The sequence below is a fragment of the Colobus angolensis genome, unplaced genomic scaffold (assembly GCF_000951035.1).
Source record: "Colobus angolensis palliatus isolate OR3802 unplaced genomic scaffold, Cang.pa_1.0 Scaffold80, whole genome shotgun sequence".
Lineage (NCBI taxonomy): Eukaryota > Metazoa > Chordata > Mammalia > Primates > Cercopithecidae > Colobus > Colobus angolensis.
Window position 1 is genome coordinate 9,126,715 of NW_012121821.1, and position 21,591 is coordinate 9,148,305.

Below are 21,591 nucleotides of genomic sequence, written 5' to 3' on the forward strand. Positions count from 1 at the left end.
TATTCTTGATAGAAAGCAACAATATTTCAAACTCTTGCTTCAGCCTTCTTGTCACATAGTCAGAAAAATCAATGCTCGGATTTACCTAGCATTTCCAGACTAGTCTTACAAGCATAGGACATCCTCCTTCCCAGTGTCAATGAGTCCCAGGCTTCTGTACCCTGACTCACTGGAGAAAGCACTACTAGGGGTGGTCTTCCTATACCTAGTTGCCTCCCTTTTTTATTGGCTGAATCCTGATTTTTTTTTTTTCAAATTCTCACCCTCTTCTAAACAACCATATACTTGAGAGGACTGTGTCTTTCCTTGGGTAAAGTTCAAACAATGCTCCCTTGAGATGCAGTAACAGATTCTTGCTAGAGCACATGATGCAATTTTGACAAATGACAAATGTGGGAAATTTGCTGCAGAATTTGAGTGGAAGTTTTCCTGATTCTTTAAAAGAGGTTCTCAGGAAGAAATTCTGTATCTTTCCTCTGTACAATGTCATGTCTGAATATGATGATTGCTGCTGCCATCTAGCCACCAACCTGAAAATGGAGCTAAATCATAGATGGGGCGGGACCAAAATAATTCCAGAAGAAAGTGGCTACAGCTCTGTCCTAGCTACTTATGATAGGAAAGAATCAATACAGCTTTTTTTTTTTTTTTTTTTTGAGAAGGAGTCTCACTCTGTCACCAGGCTGGAGTGCAGTGGTGCGATCTCGACTCACTGCAAGCTCCGCCTCCTGGGTTCACGCCATTCTCCCGCCTCAGCCTCCTGAGTAGCTGGGACCACAGGCACCCACCACCACGCCCAGCTAATTTTTTTGTATTTTTAGTAGAGACGGGGTTTCACCATGTTAGCCAGGATGGTCTCGATCTCCTCACCTCGTGATCTGCCCACGTCGGCCTCCCAAAGTGCTGGGATTACAGGCATGAGCCACTGCACCCAGCCTAAATACTGCTATTTTAGAAGTCATTCTATGGTGGATGTTTATTACTTGCAGCTAAACACATGTAAACGAATCCATATGGTTTTTATGGAATCATCCCTTTATGTCTCAAGGAGTAAACCATTTATATGGTTAATCCTCTATCCTAGCATGCTAAAAGACTCATTAATAGGAAAGCAATTATTTCATAATTATTTCCATGTAAATCTTAAAAGATAATAGAGCTTTACTTCCTTAATTCACTCTTTACTTTTCCCCTTGTCTGTATTAGTCCTGTTGGATTTTACACATAACATGTTATGAACCACATCACTTGTTAGCAAATGAAATAAAACAAAAATGGTCTTGTATGCAATAGTTCACAATTTTTGATGACATTATATGCAATTGCATATATCCATTCAAGTTGTATGCCTGACAAATAAATACTGAAATAATGAATTATGTCCCATCTTAATATTTAAATATGATATTTTGGGGGATCCTGATATATATATATATATATATATATGGAGAGAGAGAGAGAGAGAAAGCACCTGTTGTGTGCTAGATTGGGCACAAAGATGTTGGTTAAATAGTGGTAAACAAGATTGGCAGTCATTACTCTCACAGAGTTTACAGACTGTGTGAACAGTCAAACTAATAAACAGGCACCTATGACACAGTGGGATAAATGCTATTATATAGAACATGTGTGACAATATAAAAGAGATATTTAACTTAGAATTAGGAAGGAGGTTGAAGTGGATGGGAAATGATTCCTGGAGGAAATGCATCAAAATTGAGTCCCAGAAATTGAATTGAATTGAATTGAGGTAGCCAAAGGAGAAAAGAGTATGTAGAGAATTGCATGTGCAGAGAACCAGAAATGAGATAAAATATCCATTAGACATCTTCAGAAAGCTGAAAGTGGCTAAACTCATGCAGGGAGCAACAAGTTAACAAATGGGATTTGAGAAATACAGAGGGACAAGACTATGAGGGCAATTTTTAGGTTGTATTAAGGAGTTTGGACTATATTCTGAACATAGCAGGGATTTATGTGTATATTTAACCAAAAATATTCTGGCTTTGTGGGAGAGACTAGATGTGAAAGGGACAAAGCAGAAACAAGGGCAGCTGTCATCATCTATGTAAGATTCTGAACAGTAGATATACAGGTAAGAGAAAGTGGGAATCTTGGAGTATATTTAGTTCATGTATTATTAATTGAATGTGGTGGAAAGGGCAATCAAGGCATCAAGATAACTCTTTGCTAGGGGTGGATGAAAAGGTCTTCACTGGAGAGGGGCCACCAAAAGGATCCGATGTAGGGGAGGATAATAAGTTCAGTATTTAATAGGACTCGGTTATCTATGTGGCTAATAGGACTCAGTTATCTATGTGGCTTGGATATATTGGCTATTGGATTTGGGGAGCCAGAGGCATGGGGTTTGGATGTAGGCTGAAGACTCTGAGTTCCAATGTTCTGATTTCTTAGATGATGATGATAATATCTACCTCTAATGTTGTTGTGTGGATTGAATGAGATAAAATTAAGGCAACTCGCACAGTGTTAAAAAGGAGACAAATATTACTGTTTTCATGTGCTGTGCTCTTTCATTATTATTGATAATGATGCATTTCCTTCTCAGTTACTCAGTTTTCCAACCTATAGCCTGAGATTATTAAAAAGATTACCACAGAGAACGCCCACCGAATATTTATGATGTGTTAGGCACTCTTCACTCTTTTAACACTGTATATTGAATCATTCAATTATCAGAAAAATATATGTAGTAGTTATTTTATTATCTCCATTGTTATATATGTGAAGATAGGCACAAAGAGTTAAACAGCTTTCTAAAGCTCGTATAGCTAGTGAATGTTGGACCTTGGGTTTGAACCAAGGCAGGCTCTTGTTACCACGTTTTAAACCACTATGCTGTGATGCCTCTCTCCATGGGCAGATGTAATATATTCTTGTTTAATAGAGTTTTAACTTTTAATCAGTCTATATTATTTGTTATGTCTCTTAAGAATAGTCTGATGATTATCTTTATTTTATTCCTTACAATAACTCTATTATTTCTGAAATACCTAGTATAGAGAAACCACAATTCTTTTAAAGCTAATATTAAAACATTCTTCTATTTTATGTCATAATGTCAAATCTGCTGAAGATTGACTTTTATACACATAAACGTAAACTTAGATTTCCATTTCAGATGTATATCTCTGAGGGCTTTCATATTCACTGACTTAGAGATTTGAAAAGAACTTAAAATACTTTTATTCAATGAGATACCAAATATGATTTCATCTTGCCAAGTGGTTATTATACCAAGACTTCTATAGCTTCAGTCATGGAAATCTCCCTACACAAATCACATCTCAGTATTTGTAGTTGTTCTCAGTAACCTTTTCTTCACCATTGTTTCCCCTGTACTAGAAAGTTACCTGAACACGCTAAGTGCTCCATACATTTTGTGGAATTAATGAAAAAAAATAGATGACTGATTATTAAAACATACTCATTATCCTTTAAGTTTCTTTATAATTCTGCAAAATTTTCTTAATTCAAGCTATGAGTATGTTTATGCAAGCTTTCTCTTTAAAAAAAGGGAAACTTAAAAAAAAAAGTTGGCACATGTAAAATTCCAATAACATCTGAATATCAGGGTTACTGAGAGTTCAAGAAGATATGTTATCTTCCCTGAATACAGAGGCAGGCAAGTTGGAAATTGCTTCTTATGTCTGGATAATTTTCATTTCAGCCTGCTTGAAGTGGAAACTTGAACCTTTTTCTAAACTGAGAAGGGAAGAAATAGTTCAAACTGATGATAGTAGGACAAGGTCAACTCATATTATGAATAGTTAGACTTTTATGATCTTTGAGAAGAAAATTGTATATTGGATTTTATAGTATTCCTTTATTTCCCCTTTGCTGAATTAGCCTAGCAGCACTACCCATAAACAGAACCTAAGACTAAAGAGTTCTAATATTAGCACCGTTTATTATTACATCACTAAAATAAAATGCAAGTTAGGCACTGTGGCTAAGGCCTGTCATCTCAACCCTTTGGGAGGCCATGGAGGGAGACTAGCTCAAGCCCAGGAGCTCAAGGCTAGCGTGGGCAACATAATGGGATCCTGTTGCTACAAAAAATTTAAAAATTATATAGCTGGGTGTGGTGGTGTGTGCGCCTGCAGTCCCAGCTACTGAGGAGGCTGAGGAAGGAGTATCACTTGAGCCTGGGAAGTAAAGGCTGCAGTGAGCCCTGATCATACTACTACACTCCAGCCTGGGTGACAGAGTGAAATCTTGTCTCAAATAAAAAATTAAAAAATAAAATAAAATGCACTTTTATATTTTGTAAATCTTATTCCCAAATTTATTCATTTAAGTGAAAAGAGCATAACGAATAATTTTGAAAGTTAAATCTGAAATAACCTATTTAAATCCTGGTCTCTGGGTTTATGTTGAAAAACCTGACATGGAATGTTCAAAGCCAAATTAGGATTCAGAATGGTTATTCAGGGTTATATGTTTTAACAAAGTTATTCATAGCACCTGATGGCAATGATGAATTTGTGGTTGCTAAGTTAGTGTTGGACATTGCATCTCTAGGCATCTGATTAAGTGGGAGTTGCCATTTGCTGTGCTGTGAGTTGCCAACAAAAGCTGAACCTGTCACAGGTGTGACAATTTGTATTTCAGAAAATTTGCTTCCCCCAAGTTTAATTATCCCCAGAGTAGCCCACTCCATATAAAGTACTGAAGGAGTCAGCATGTTTCTTTTCAGTACTTTGATGTCATTTAGGATTTTGTCTACTATCTATATGTTGCAGAGATAATGGAATTTCAAATGAAGAAGGAGGGACTTTTACAATATAACACTATTTTTATATTCATATTTCTGTTTTGAAATCAGAAAAAATAATGCAAACCAGCCGTAACCAAATAGCACACTGACGAGACAAACCGTGCTTCTTAGAGGAGAACAAAGTGTGAATCGGATAGAAAGTGTATAGGTTTTATGACTAATAACTAAACATTAAAAATGGCAAGTCCAAAGCCCCAAAATATTAAATAAACTTAAGAATGACTTTTTCTTATCAAATATTAATGTGTGTTTCAAATCCATGGAAATAAGTATTTATCATTATTGTAACAGGCAGCCTTTCCTTTGCAGTGAGACCACTGAACTGGAGACAGATTGTGAAGAGAGTATTCTTTCGGCAAAGCAATCCCTCTTAACATCAGCATATATTAGCCCTTTCTTTTTTTCGTAAAATATTTCTTTTTCAACACTCTCACACAAAAGCCTGATGGGAAAGTTTCTCTAAACCTTTCATTGAAGAGGTAGTGTTTTCAGAATTGACTGAGGTTGACTTGCTCAATTAGAGAAAGATCTTTGACCCTGGATATCTGTAAGGAGTGATTATAGTTATGAAAATAATTTTTAAGAGATTAATATTGGTTGATGACTTAATTAGGAAATATTCTATAGTTAAATCTCTTTGGAATATTTTTAAATGAGATTCTTTATCTTCTTTTATGTCCTTTCTTAGTAATATAATTGCAACATATGAAAATTATTAACTGAATTGAGAAATAAATGTGTTTACTAGTTACTGTTTAACCTTTGAATTGTAATTACAATTTTATATTCTTGTAGGATTATTTAACCATTCATAAGTATGGCAATGCAGCCAGAAATGATCTCTGGAATACATTATCGGAGGTAAAGTATAGGAAGCTCAAATATCAAAACCTCTACTTGAATATTTGAACTGCATTTATAAGACATTCATAACCTTTATTGACACTGACAGTTTGTTTTCACTTTTTACATTTTTCATTTGTTCATATTGATTTTTTGTTTTATATAATATATTGTAAAACAAAGGGATTTAAAACTAAACTACAAATGGTAGTAAAAGATACCTCGCCTACTTTCAAACATGACAATATTTCTGAAATATAATTTTAATATGGTGTAAGATATTCATGTTAAAAAATAAATATTGAAGTTTGAAATAACTTTTCCTATATGTCAAATATTTAAATGTGACACTAGACATTCTGGGAATACTTACTGATGCTGCAGGGATTTGCTTTAATAATAACACATATTTTATTTTATGTTATGTAAAAGCTTTAATGTTAATACAACTTTCATTTTTATATACATGTATGAAGCTTAACTTAGGGTAAGAAGATTAATTTCACTAACATTATATTGGCTTCACTGACTTTAAATGTTTTCATATTTAGGTAAATAGTAAAGATAGAAATAAAAATGGCTTAATGTTAATTATGTTGATAATTCATGTTTTTAAAACTAATTTATACATTTTTCCTTGTAAAGGCTTTAAAAAGAAATGGGAAATATGTAAATATACAAGAAGTAATGGATCAGTGGACACTCCAGATGGGTTATCCTGTTATCACCATCTTGGGAAACACAACAGCAGAAAATAGAATAATAATTACCCAACAACATTTTATCTATGATATCAGTGCTAAAACTAAAGCACTTAAACTTCAAAATAGCAGGTACAACATTCTTTTTTACATGAAAAATATTGTTTTTATTCTTACATTTGCAGTTTTAATATTTCAAAGAGCATTAATAACAAAATTCTGAAATGTTTTTTGTTATTAAAACGTATATTAAGTGAAATATAGTTTTTGTTTCTTTATTTACACAAGTTATTTTGATTCTCTTTTTACTCCCATTTCCTGGATATCTAAACATTCAAGCTGAAAAAACACCAAAGTTATTTGTTTAGGAAGACAGAATTTTAAATAATCATGGTGTTTAAAACAAAATAAAATGTTATTTTTCACTTTTCCCCATGAATGTTTCTTGAATTAAATGCAAGAAAGTTAAAATGTGTTGCTGTGAATTAAAAGGAATTGAGCCCACTGTGAGATTTATAAAGCAAGTGAGAACAGAGACTCATAATGCAGAAAAACTAAAACAAAAATCAAATGAAATAATGTCTGAGTCAAAGGAATTTCAAACAGTAACTTGAAATGATCTAACGATTAATGTCACTTAGTATCAACATATATTCTGTTTCTCATTTTTAGTGTTTAAAATCAATAAACAGATAGCATACATAAAATCTTTATTTGTTGTTTCTTTAACTTTCTGATGAAACTCTTATTTAATTACTGATAACTCAGCATGTAGCATTTTTCTTTCTTTTCTACTTTATGTTTTCTATTTTGTGTCTCATTAAAGTCTGGGCCAAGGAAAGATGTTAAAACTTAAATCAGTCCATTTCATTTCGTTTAAGATGCCCTAGTAAGACTTTGGTTCCAGTGAGGGCTGGGGATGGGGGTGGGGGATGGGAGGTACAGGAAGAGGGAGAGAAGTTAAAATTGATAAGCACAATGAGATGTTTGGATTAGGTTACCCATGCTGTCTCCCATTATCTTGGAAAATTAGGAGTCTGACTTTATCATCCACCCATGTCCAGGAGATCTGGAACAGACATTAAGTTTGCTTTGCCATCTCTAAGAAGAATGGAAATTGTTCCCCTGTAGGCTAGCTCCAAGACCAGCCAGTCACTCAATCTAAGTGACTGAGAAATTCATGAATGTTTCTGGTGACTACATTTGGAATCCGATATAGGAAAGCAGTGTCTTGTATCTTTCCATATACAGTCTATATTTACCTTTAACACGCTACCCTTTGCAATCCAACTGTGTAGACTCATGGAATGTGCTTGTACCCTGCCACACTGTCACCACTGTTAGGGGCTGAGTCTGTCATTGCTTCTTTCCGCAGCCTGGATTTCCCACATCTGCCAGGTGCTGTTTCTAATCTTCTAATGTCTGGCCCGAGGCAAAACAAGCACAAGCGTAGGCATCAACTCTGGCCTTGCCAGGAAGTACATAAAAACTACTTGACTGTGGCAAAATTAGAGAGATTTGGGCCAGGCCTTTGAGAGTGATCAGTGTGACACAAGCATCACTGATGCAGAAAAACATAAAGGACACGCAGATGACAGAACAAATTTTGAACAAAAATATTCTGTCAACCTATAACACACATCAGATGTACCAGCCAGGAGTCTAATTCTTTAAAGGAAGAATTTCTCCCAGGCTGTATAATCATATGTAACATCTAGACAGCTTTGTCGGTTTGTCTTCTGGAATTATAAAATCATATGTATGATTTTGAACTCTGAGAACTTAGTATATAAAATATTAAGAGTAAGATAATGCAGGACATCCTGTTAGTCTAAAAAATGATTTTCTATTTATTTTGCAATTATAGACCTTGTAGCTGAAAATGGATTATTGCAATTTTACATTATTGATCATTTAATTCACTATAACATCCTGGTCAAAGCTTCAATACGATTCTCTCTGGCCTATGTATATAGCCTTCCTAGATCTTTATTTCACAATGCAAACAGTTGATAGAGTAAAACCAACTGCCTATCTATTCCAGAAATCCTGTGAAATCTGTATATTTTCTGAGCCAGGAAAATCAATTATTTGCCTTTTCATTTTTCTAAGAAACACTAGAACATCACTGCAATATGCCTAGAACATTTTAAGTGAATCCAGTAATTATATTTTTATATATAATAGTTGTATTACAACATAGAAAGGAAAGATCTTTACATAACTAAATAGTCACATAAAGTTAGCTGATGTGTAACAGAGTGTCAAATATGTTCTAGAATTTTGGTACTTGGGAAGTTGTGAATTTGCATAGCCTTTTTCATTATACAGTTAATGCATTGCAATGTAAAGTAATGTCTCCCTATACACTGAGGAGCTTCTCAGTGTTCTTCGCTGCAGAGAATTTTACTAACCTACACAGTCATACTTTCCTTCTCTTAATGCCCTGATGACAGTGACATCTGACCAGTTTTTCACAAAGTCTGGACAAACGCTTCATTAATTTTGATGCTATTTTATAAAAAAAGTCTCATTCAGGTTTATATGCACCTATTCTTTGCTACCTTAATATAATCATTAGGGTAAAAGTTGCTTTATTATAACAATGAAAACGACTGATAAGAGAGGTAGTCCCAGGAACTGTTAAAGAAAAAAATATCTTGGGAGGTCTTTTTTTATGCTTAAAATAACATGATGACAATTCAAGTTAAAACTGAGACAGCTAGAACACAATCTAATTTCCTAAGTTATTTTTTCTAATATCATTTTAAACATAATCCATTGCAATCTTGGATTTCTTTACAACACAGAGGGCTTTTCACTAAACTATGTTTAGGGTCTTCTAGTCTTTTAAGTTATAATCACAAAGGAACATAATTATCAGGCTTTCCTTGATTTTAAAACAAAATTTATGAAAAGTCCACATATATGATGTCTGGAAAGTTGTGAAATATATTGACAGTACAGTAGTTCAAAAGTAAATACAAATTTCAAATATGCTTTCAACTTGGAACTTTTAATTTGTCTTTGTTACTATATGTAGAGTTTGGTTATGTGTGTGCATACACACAAACACACATAGAATAGGGAACAAAAATATTCTTAGGAAGTATATAAATATATTTGTTTAATTTTAAAAAACTGCCTCAAAGTTTGTATCCCCAAACCTTATAGTTATAACTATAAGGTTTATAGTTTAACTTAGTTAACCTTATAGTTAACTTGTATCTGAACAGCTATGTGATACAATGTCTGACATTTAGGAAATTTGCTGTATATATATGGTATTGACATGCAGGTATTTATGTGAATCATTTTCCTGTATTTTAGAGATATTTTTTCTAAAACCCAAATATAGAAACAAACCAACTTTTATCATAATCTGTAGTTACTTAGAATAAATAATTTAAATACATGGAAATTCTGTTTATTTATATTAGGGGCAAATAATGATTCACAAACATTTTATGATTATGCTACAAAAAAGACACAATTATCCTTGAGAATTTTTAAATATCCTCAATTTTATATATTCTTTGTCTTTTAACCAGTACTTATTTGGCTTCACAATTTAGCTGACCCAACTCAATATGGATAGGTACTAAAGTCAAGTTTATGAAGTTATTATGTCTTACCTATAGATGGGTTTGATGCCTTTTATTTCATTTTATTCCAAGTCCATTCAATCAGATTCAACAGTAATTTATGATTTAGAGTAGAAATGCCTCCTATTTTCAGACTTTTTAAGACCTAAGTACACAAAAATGAGCTTATCATTTAATTTGAGAATCAGACCCAGAGTTGAGCATCATTGTCTCTTAACTAAGTGTTCCAATTAACCAAAAGAGATCTATTATTTTTAAGAGAACAGCTGTTAATGAAATGGATCAGTTCTTTGTCTCCTCCTGACAGTAAATCTGTTATTAAATATCTGGGGCATATTTTTAAACCTATATTGAAAGTTTGGAAGTATTTGTTAAAGAGTTTACATGAGTTGTTCATGAACTACTGTCTAAAGAGTCAATATAGATTTTGCTATTATAAATTGTTGTATTACTAGACCGATTGCATGCAGTCATTATTAGTATAGCATAGTATCTCCACATAGTTAGGCCCTCCAAAATGTTTATTTTTCATTAAGTATAGGATACAGTTTTTAAATCAAGAACTGTAAACATATTATTTTGATTTTCCATACTGGAGATAGGAGTTGGTATAAAATTATGAATTTCTTTCAACCTTCCATTTGAACTCTTTACTATTACTGATTTCTGTTTATTGTGAATGCAAAACATGGAATAATAAAATAGTCAAATTTCACACGACAGATTCACAGGAGATGTCCTCCTCTCTCACTCCCCCAAAGACATATTCATTATAATGTTTATTACCCCCAGGCATGTTTCCCAAACATTTTTTAATTCTTTATTTATTCTCACAGTTATTGAGGTCATGCAATATCTCTTACATTTCTAAAACAGAAAAATATTTTTTTTCCATACTGGAATTGTTGGCTACCCTATTGATAATGGTGAAATGATAGATTGAAATAATCTGGCTATATTTCAAGGCAGGAAACAAAGATAGTCATGTAGTCATTGGACTTGTAAGACCATCCAGCATATCTCTGGCTATTCATTTGAGATTAAACTGACATTACTTCATGTATAAGTATAGGCCTCAATTTTTATCCTATAAAAAGGTAAATGTTGCAAAATGCTTCTCTTTAATAGATGAGTTTCATGATTGGTCCCTGCATGTTGGTGGGTGCTTTGACACATCAGGTTAGAAATTTCATTTCACAAAACAGAGCATTAAGTGCGTCCCACAATATTCTTTCTATTGATCTAGATTGTATGGGAATCTGACTAGTTTTTATTTTTTTCTTTTCTGCTGAATAACTTTAGATATGTCATATTAACTTTTCTGTAAACTACATTAATAGTGTCCCACAGAGTCATTAGATAATAAATAAGGAGAATATTAAAATGTAAATGCATGGAGCCACTGAGATGTGTCTTAATCTAACATAAAAACAAGTAGAAAGAAGTTATGTTTAGACCTTAATCAATATAGTTCAGGTGTATAGATATTAGTTACTTTTTATTTCAAATTCAAAATGCAAAACCTTTTTCCCCCAAAATAAATGTTTTTGTTGACAGTTCTCTTTGCACTGCAATTAAAATTCATAGAGGCCAAGTCTCCTTAATGGCATTGAAAGAGTGAATTCATCTTTTTGACTTATGCCTTACTTTTATGACTGGAATTTTTTTTTAGTTCACCTAATGAGAGTAGTAAAAATCACACAGAAGGCGCATGGGAAATGTTTTTTGTTTTTGTTTTGATATAGCTATTTTTATTCTTAAAGCTTCTCTTTTATTTTGCAGTTACCTGTGGCAGATTCCATTAACTATTGTGGTAGGAAATAGAAGCCATGTGTCTTCAGAAGCAATTATTTGGGTGTCGAACAAATCAGGTAAACTATATATTCTCCCCTGAGGAACTATCTGGTTTCAGGTAATTGTTTAGCAACTTAACCTCTGGTTTTAGCTGTTATAAAATGGGAATAAAGACAAATTAGAAAGAGAATATCAAGGAATGATTATCAACCCTATAAAATTAGATATAGGATAGTTACCAAATAGTCTAATTTCGGTTTGTTTTTGTAATTACCAAATTTATTTGTTTCTTTAAGGGTAAAGACAAAACTTAAAAATAAATGTTTGTAATACTAATCTTAGGTGTTTAAAATTGTATTACTTTATAACTCCACATGTAATTAAAATATAATTATAACCTCAAAGAGAAGAGTATGCCAAATACTGAAAACACAGGTCTCATTTTTAATTCCACTTTCCTATCTTCTCTTTATCAGACTGTCTCTTTAAAGGATGAGAGAGGCAATATTCTCCATGGAATTATATAATTACAGGGCCAGAAGGTGGGGGGCTTGGACAGGTTAGCAAGCCATCTCTTAGGTGGGGTCAAACCTCAAGGAGCAGAGAGAGATGAGAGTCTATTCTCTTTCTAAATATCTTCAAATAAGATAGTGACCTATTTCAATTTACTGTCAGAAAGCTATTTCTTGAATCCAATCTATAGCCTTCATTCTAGAGTGTGAGACAGGTCCCTTTTATTTCTGTTTTCTATTGAGTTAGAGAAAAAGTCAATTATCATCTTTTATGTAACATTTCATTTAGGTTTAGATAGTCAGGTGTGCCCAGATATTGTTTTTCCTACTCCTTGCTCAGATGCTGTTAATTGATGTTATTTTGCTCTTTCATAAGCCTTATTTTAAAAAGCCACAATTTTTTTATTTGAAATAGGGTGAAGTATAAATAAATAAACAAATACAGTTTCTTATCCTCAGACTTGCTATTATAAGGGAGGTTTAAGTGCTCAGAATACATATATGTATACATACAAGAAAAAGTTGTTACAGTAAAATGGAATCTGGTTATCAGCAGTATGAACACTTACAGTTCCATGCAGATATTTACATACATTTTCACGTTATTATATTTGTAACACATAAAGACATACAATGAAAACATATGCTTTCATTTATATACACTATATATGAAACATTGATATGTAATGTAGCAATGTATTGAAATACTTTAAAATTTGTTGGTGTTTTTCCTTTTAAATTGTTCATTATAATCTATTCTTTCACTTACTGGAATTAGTGTTTATATCATGATTCTGAATTCACACTTCCTGTATTACTTGACTTTATATTTGTCTTTTCCTGTCGTGTAGTTGTTTATCTACGTAAGTTGTTGTGAAATGATGAGGGAGAGCAGTGAGTTGTTATAATGACCAAATTAGAAAGAAGTCATCTCTTTATAGGATTCCTATGAGATGTGTTAGAACTATCTTCAGAAATAAGGTAAAATATTTATCTTTGGAAGGTAGAATGGAAATGGGAAAATGAGAAGAGTGTAAAGATACTGATCAAACATGGGGATTCTCCCAAAACTTCACTTTTAGATCGTGCAAGGATTCAGGATGAGTAATTCTGGTGGATACCTTTCCGGGTCCATTTCTTCTCACTTCCTAGTTATTTCCATGCTGTTATTCCTGATATCTTTTTATCTTTCACAGAGTATCCCAGGCTGGGCGCGGTGGCTCACGCCTATAATCCCAGCACTTTGGGAGGCCAAGGCGGGTGGATCACTTGAGATCAGGAGTTTGGGACTAGCCTGGCCAACATAATGAAACCCTGTCTCTACTAAAAATACAAAAATTAGCTGGGCGTGGTGGTGGGTGCCTATAGTTCCAGCTACTCAGGAGACTGAGGCAGGAGAATCACTTCAACCCAGGAGGCGGAGGTGGCAGTGAGCCGAAATTGCGCCACTGCACTCCAGCCTGAGCAACAGAGATTCTGTCTCAAAAAAAAAAAAAAAAGAAAAAGAAAAAAGAGTAGGATAGTATACCAGCTATACCAGCTTTTCTTGACCAATGGCTACGGTTTATGTTTGAGGGATTGTTTTCCTTTACAGTCTTTCATTATTATTCAAGAATAAAACAATGTATTGGTTCAAACCATATGTTTGCCTAAAATATCACCTATCTTGATATGTATGGTCCTTGTACACAGCTGCAGAGCTCCTGTAGTACATAACTCTAGGAGGCACTATTTGCACAGGCTATGGTATGAATGGCACAGGCCCACACCCCAAAGTTGTGTAAGGTGCAACTTGGACATTTTAATGAAAAATGACACATTCGTAACATTATCTTCTGTTTGATACAACATTGTCACATTTAGAATGTTAAAACTTGCAGATTGCCCATACTAAGATAATGTTTCCTGAAAACTTTATAAATACAAAAATCTGCAAAGTTTACAGGAGGCATCGAAAAGACTGAGCACTTTCCTGTTTGCCTTTTCAGTCCCAGTTTATTGTATTCAATTTTTTTATGAAGTCCTTCATTCTGATGACTAATAAAAAACTAACAACAAAGAAAAATTAGGAAAAAAAGAGAAAAGATTGTTAATTTTTGTTTCCTTTTGTGTGTTGTCCCATCTCCTCTTTTTCAAAATATTGTCAACTAAATCACAATGAAAACTGTTTCCCACAAAAACATAAAGAAAAAATTCTGCTCAATTCTTATAAACATATGTAAAACAGTTCCATTTTTAATTATAACAATCAGGTCAATGTTTTTGTAGTTTTTCATTGTCATTAGTGATATAGATTTGATCTACATGATATTAATGCAATCAGTGGTGGATAATATAAAGTACAAATTAGATTTGGATCATCATATATTCTTGTCAGTTCATTTTTGGAAAATACTTTGGATGAATATTTCATTAATGCTAAGGTAAAGCATAGATCATTTTATCCTAAAAATAATTTTTAAACCAATTTTTCAGTTTTATAAAACAGGTTGAAGTGTTTGTCTTTTTCATTCTTATTATGAAAATACCAAAAATTCAGATATTTGTATATGTAGTAGCTTGCATGTTGACTGGCTATTCAATTAACAGTTCGTGGAGAGGAATAAATGTAATGCCAAATGTTAGGAAAGAAAATATTAAAACAGAAGAGAAATTAATCCTGAAAATTAAAGCAAACATGAAAAGTAGCATAATGCAGTAGTGCTTTCTTGAAGCACTGGTTTATTTGAGACTCACAACCTTTCAAATGTGTATTATTTTATCCCCATTTTACAAATGAGGAAATTAAGACTTGAGAAGTAATTTTTCCAAAATATCAGTTGATTACGTAAAGAGGTGGCTTTAGAAAGTTGGCTTCCTTTGCTTCCTACCCTTCACCTGACTCTGCAAACACACACACGTGCGCGCGCGCACACACACACACACACACACGATTTATTACTACGGTAGATTGCTTTGTGGATCTGTCAGTTATTTAATGTGATGTCTTTGATTATATGCACATGATTCTTTATAGGTTTTACAAAGTATCCTCATTTGATTTTCACAAGTGTCAAGTGATAAAACCAATATGTATTATTTTCCCTGAGTTTGTCTCACATTGTTACTCTGGTTGACCTTTTTAAAAAGTTTTTAAAATTCGAATTCTTTGCAACTGGCAAATATTGGATAGAGATACCTAATCTCTTTTCCCTTTTTATTCCAATAGAAAGCAAAAAATATAAAATCTTATAAAATACCAACTACTCTGTACCTCAATAGCCTAAGCCTTGTGCGATTTTGGATACATTCTAAATATAATTTTTAATTATTATTGCCAGCATCAAGATATAACTTCCATACATTTTATTATGGTACTCATCAAATACCATACCTCATTAGGCCATTGGAAAAGATCTCTTTAAAATTCATTGCTTGCTATCAGTTAATCTGAAGAACATTTTAGGGATATAATTAACTAGAACAGAAAAGATATTTAAAAATCTATTACAAAAATTTTCAGGGAATCATTTCTCCAACGATCTCATTTGTAACAAAGGCATAAAAATATTCATGAACAGTAATAATCTTCAGGTTTTAGTAGTAAATTTAATAATGAAATACTTAAAAACAATAGAAGCCTGTCTTTCTTATTCTGGTCAGACGTTGTAGAAAGTACAGGAATTATTTTCTTATTTTAATATACATATTAACTTAAATTTGACTGTATCCTATCTATAAGTTTTTGAAATTGAGTAAGTTTAAAAATTAGATTCAAGCGGATCAAGCGGGGCTAAGTTATTCTAGTTATCTAAAATATGAACAGGAAATAATTTAGTTACAGTAATGCATGACCATTTCAAACTTGTAAAAATCCAAAGTATGTGTTTGTATATTAAACTTGATGCTTTAACATTGTAACTTTTTGAAAAAAAAACAACACTTCTTAGGTAAAATTTATCAACTTTTCTCAGCTCAAGTAAATTCAAGTATACTTTAAATATTTCTTGTTATAAAAATCTTAGTATACTTGAAGACACTCAGAGATTATTTCTGCCTTCAAAGTTACTAATATTTTTACAATAAAAAAGAAACAATATTCTCAATATTTAAGTTTCAATTTTCATTCTCTAAATTCAAACATTATTAAGATCTCTCTGAGGTTATTTTAATTTTAAAGAATGGTATTTTCTTATTTATTTATGTCGTCATTTTTACATCTTTAAAATAGATATGAAATTCTAAATTTTTGTAGCAATTGTTTGAATAAATACACTAAATTTTGAAAACTATACAATCATAGTTTTGGAGACTGGAGAAATTATTTGCATTTTAGAAAAGATATGTGATGATTTATTTTTCTGAGTTCCATGGATTAACTATAGTATATAAAATAGTATACATAAATGTCTTCTTCCATTGAATCATAGATTTGGAAGGAAACTTAAGGGTCATTATTTGTCCCTCAGGTTACAAGTAAGGAAATTGAGGACCAGAGAGAATCAATGGCATACGTGTAGGAAAACACTTACGTATAGGAAAGCTGAGACAAGAATTTAGCTTTTCTATTGTACTCTGATTCTTTTTCCAGTGCCATTTTCTCCCTTTCAAATCAACATTAGACCGTGAAAAATGTATATCATATTACAGTAAAAGTGTTATACCATCTTGTATCAATAGAATATAACATAGTAAAAATTTGGACGCTGAAGTCAGGAGACATAAGATGAACCACTTCTTTTCTTGGATAATTCGATTAACCTGTCTGAGCCTTGTTTCTTTATCTGTTCTAATAGACACAATTTATAAAGGTGGTGGGAAGTTGTGATCCTGGAAATGATAAACATTAAATTTTTATATTCAGTATACTTTGGGGTTTAAGTACATTCTATTTTACTGCAGATTTTAAAAAATTGATCATCTATAACATGCATTGGGTTTATTAGTTCACTTCATTCCAAACCTGAGAAATGAGTGGTCATTAATGTCCACCCGATAAGTTTTGTGGTATAAACTCTTCTTGTGTGGTCTCTACTTGAGAGCGAGTACTCTGTAAATGTATTCCTTCAAGGACATGAGAGGGAAAATTTATTTTCTATTTTGAAGTCTGAATGTGTAAAAACTTTGACATTGGAGTAAGAACTAGAGATGCATCCCTACTCAGACCAGAGGTTTATGGTTTTTATGATGCCTTTTATAGTTCTGAGTCATTGTAGAAATTAGAGTAGACACATGTGGTTTTGATTTTTTTCCACCTGGATGTCAGACTATGTATGTCTGTGTGTATGTGTATACATTTAAAGTCAACTTCACTGTATAAATTTTATGAAACATGAGACCTGAAAATCAACAACATAATTATTAGAATAGTCAACTGTGTTTCTGTGGTGTCAATAAAGGCTATATGTGCAGTGAATTGTGTCCCTCTCTGTACCATTTTTGAAGGAGTTAAATATGTAAGAAGTTATAATATTGTTTCTACTTTTTACTTTTTACTGGCTTCTATTAATGAATTAGTTGGTGAGGATAATAAAGTTGCCATTTTCCAAAGTGATCCCAATAAGCAGAATTTATTATCTTTATTTCTAATTCTATGTGGAAATATTAAAATCTTGAACAAGCAAGTGTTGTTTTATTAGCATTATTGACGATGTTTAAAAGTCTGTCATTTATTAGTTCTCTCCAGAAAGCACAAGAAAAAAGGCAAATACCAGTGACTTTCAAGTAAATGAGCTCTATTGTTTTACTATTTTCTTACTGAATAAAAATAGTAGAATATGGATCTAAAACCTCTTCTTTCATTCTAGTCTCATATCCCCATACAATCTAATTAGAAGTTGCCTGAATACAGTGGTAGATTTCTAGGTTACACTTACTTTGAGAAAGAAAATTATGTATATGTAATGGAGTTTTGTCAAGAACAAAAATGCTAATTATAAGAAAACAATTAATTGAGATGATAGTGAGTAACCAAGTAAAGGTGTTTCTAGCATCTAGAATTAGATTAATTAAAGAGTAGGCTTCAATTAAGTATTTAAAATGACATTCACTTAATTATTGGTATTGTTATATCTGGCACTAAGAAAACATACTTCATTTTAACTCTTAAAATTTAAAATATATCCCAAAAATGCTGTTTTCAGAGCACCACAGAATAACCTATTTGGACAAAGGAAGCTGGCTGCTGGGGAACATCAATCAAACTGGCTATTTTAGAGTCAACTATGACCTAAGGAACTGGAGATTATTAATTGATCAATTAATCCGGAATCATGAGGTACACTCCAGATTTGCTTATCAAATACCTTTTTTGATATGTGAATATCTGCCATTTTAATCCTAATTTATCATATTATTTTTTCTAATTGGCCTTAGGTTCTTTCTGTGAGTAACCGAGCGGGCTTGATCGATGATGCCTTCAGCCTAGCCAGGTACGTTTTCCTGTGGATCTCCCCAATAAAAACTCGTGCCTGCAAGACTTCCTCTATTAAACTGCATAGTATGTATATGTCTTTTATTTAGGACATTTTAAAAAATCTATTTCTATCTTATGTTCTTTGACTTTGGATATGAGTTCTAATTAGTCTCACAAACTTTCTATCAATAATAGCTATAGGGTATTTCTAAGTCAGGATAAGCTTGATGAATTTCTCCACAAGTTCAATTTAACACTGAAGATTAATAGCCTCTTCCCGATTTCATTAATGAACTCTATAAAATGACCATTGGGCCATAATTAAGTTTTGATAGAAATTACCTTCAAGTATTGGCAATTTTTCCCTGATATATACTAGTATATCTTTTAAAAATGTTTTTTGAATGTTATTCATTCTAAGAAGCTTATGCTGCAGAACAGAAATCAATATTCCACTAAGACTGTTCTTGACAAAATATATATCAATCTTGTAGAAGACTTTAGTTGTACTATAGTAATATTTGTGTTATTTTCATAATTATGTTTATAATATTAAAATTAGTTATTCCTTTGAATAGTCATTAAATGAAATGTTGCTCATAAACTGAAGCTATTTGCTCAATTTTGAGACTAAAATGTAAAACAAACTCAGTTCCTTTAATATTTTATACTGTTTCACATCCAAATACAGTTTTAATTTTAATAATAGAATTATACAAGCTGTCAATTGGGTGACTGTCCTTGCTTACCTAGAGTCATGGGTGACTCTCCTTACTTACCTAGTTATCATGATTTACCACATTTTCTTCTAAGATAATCAGGGGAAATCGGTTAGTTATGCTTGTGCTGATATTAACACGTGACTTATCTTAGTAATAGGCTTTGTTTCATGGGACCTGAAACTGCTTTTACAGTTTATGTATTCAATCAAAATTCAATTCTCTTCCATATGTTAAAAAGCATATTACACACTGCAGGATCCTGATCCATCAAAATAATGAGCTTACACATAGAAGACTTGATAATTACTTTGATAGAAGCAAAGCCAAAGTTTGGGATCAAATTACAGAGATTGATTTTTGTAAAAACAAGCAATATAGAGGGAGAACACAAGTATATAGAGGGTAAGGAAAAAATTTCAGGTGCTTTTCTATTTAAAAAATACTCTGACTTTTGCCTTCCTTATTGCTACTAAAGAAACCAAAAACATTGCTAATATTTTTCTTATTTGGTGAGTGATGCTGTATCAGTGCCTCATTCTGACCAGGCATGTACAATTTCAGGCACACATTTGCCTAATAATTGAATGGCAAACCTAAGGACAATTTATCAGCAAGGAAACTGCAAATGAAATTGTACCAATTGAATGTATTTGTGTAATAAGAGCTAGGGTTCAGTTCTAGTAAAGATAAATGAAGGCTTTTCCATGCCATAGCACCATCTTATTGGGCAAAAATTTAGAAATAATAGAGCTACATAAAGACCTGCTGAGATAATCATGTGTGGAGATAATGTTTAATATGTAGCTTTTGCTCTGCAGTAAAATCTGAAGTCTTTGTAGAAAGTTTTATGTATGAAAGAAAGATTACTTTGGCACAGAAGTTTAGAGAGTCCAGAAAGCCAGAAGGATAATGTATTTAATGTGATAATGTACTGAAAGAGAAGCAGAAAAAGAGAGAGTAAGGTGTTGAGTACCACAAAGAAAGGGTAAGGAACTCAAAGAAAGCTGTTTTCATTAGCTAATAATTATTAAGCACTTTTAAGGAGCCAAATGCTTTTCTATCTTATATATAGTAATTTGTTTAATTTTCACAACTTTATAAGATATATAGGTAGATATTATTGTTGTTATTATTCCCACTGTATTTTTTTTGTTGTTGAGAGGGAGTCTCGCTTTGTCGCCCAGGCTGGAGTGCAGTGGCCGGATCTCAGCTCACTGCAAGCTCCGCCTCCCGGGTTTACGCCATTCTCCTGCCTCAGCCTCCCGAGTAGCTGGGACTATAGGCGCCCGCCACCTCGCCCGGCTAGTTTTTTGTATTTTTCAGTAGAGACGGGATTTCATCCGTTTAGCCAGGATGGTCTCGATCTCCTGACCTCGTGATCCGCCTGTCTCGGCCTCCCAAAGTATTCCCACTTTAAATGCGAGGAAATGGAAGCTCAGAGAGGTCACACAGCTGATAACTGGCAGAGCCACAGCCTGTATCCAGGTGGTCTGTCTGCAGAGCCTCTGCCATTAACCACAGCACTAAGCTGCGTCTTAGAAGTAATAGTATTTATTGTAATAAAAGAGCCAGACAATATAGAAGGACTGAGGGGTTTCAAGGCAGTTGTTCATGTGAATCGTTACGGGTTTGAAATGATGGTGAGAAAGCAAGTAAGTAGTGATAGCCTAATGACAGAGACCAGATGGAAATTAAAAGGAAGGGATCTGTTGACTCATCTGCATTAAATGATAGAAATTATTTTTAGATGAAATATTTAATTTTAGTGGATAAATTTCTTTTTCAAAAATTAGATTTCTTCTTCACTAAGACAGAACATTGCTTTCAATTCCAGTTTTGGATGCTTTCGATTGCAATTTTGGGAGCCTTAAAAGTTTGAAGTAAATAATTTCGTGATCATTTATATAAATTCACCAGAAAAACATGCAAATCTCATTGAATATGTACTTATAATTTGTTTTATTGCTTAAGAGATAATTTTCCTATTACAGTAAGAATAAATAAGTACAAATTTAGATTCATTTAGGCACATTCTCTGCTCTTACTTGGAGTTAAGGATTATTCATGTATCACTGTAGTATTGTAAATATTCCATTGTTTTGCTATTCAATCTATATCAACCTTTTCTCAATCTCCTGAACACATCGTGCACTCTGGCTTCTTTAAAGATAACAAATAAAAGAATAGCAAATATTTATGAAATGCTTATGCTTTTACGA

At 32.8% G+C, this 21,591-nt stretch overlaps 1 protein-coding gene across 1 annotated transcript in view; it reads left to right on the forward strand.

The window, feature by feature from the left end:
* Positions 1-21,591, forward strand: part of TRHDE (thyrotropin-releasing hormone degrading enzyme) — a 423,163-nt gene that overhangs the window by 299,227 nt on the left and 102,345 nt on the right. Inside the window, exons 8-12 of the mRNA XM_011929347.1 lie at positions 5,597-5,662; positions 6,290-6,477; positions 11,733-11,821; positions 18,379-18,512; positions 18,611-18,666. Of these exons, the coding sequence (XP_011784737.1) occupies positions 5,597-5,662; positions 6,290-6,477; positions 11,733-11,821; positions 18,379-18,512; positions 18,611-18,666 (533 nt within the window). The remainder of the gene's footprint in view (positions 1-5,596; positions 5,663-6,289; positions 6,478-11,732; positions 11,822-18,378; positions 18,513-18,610; positions 18,667-21,591) is intronic.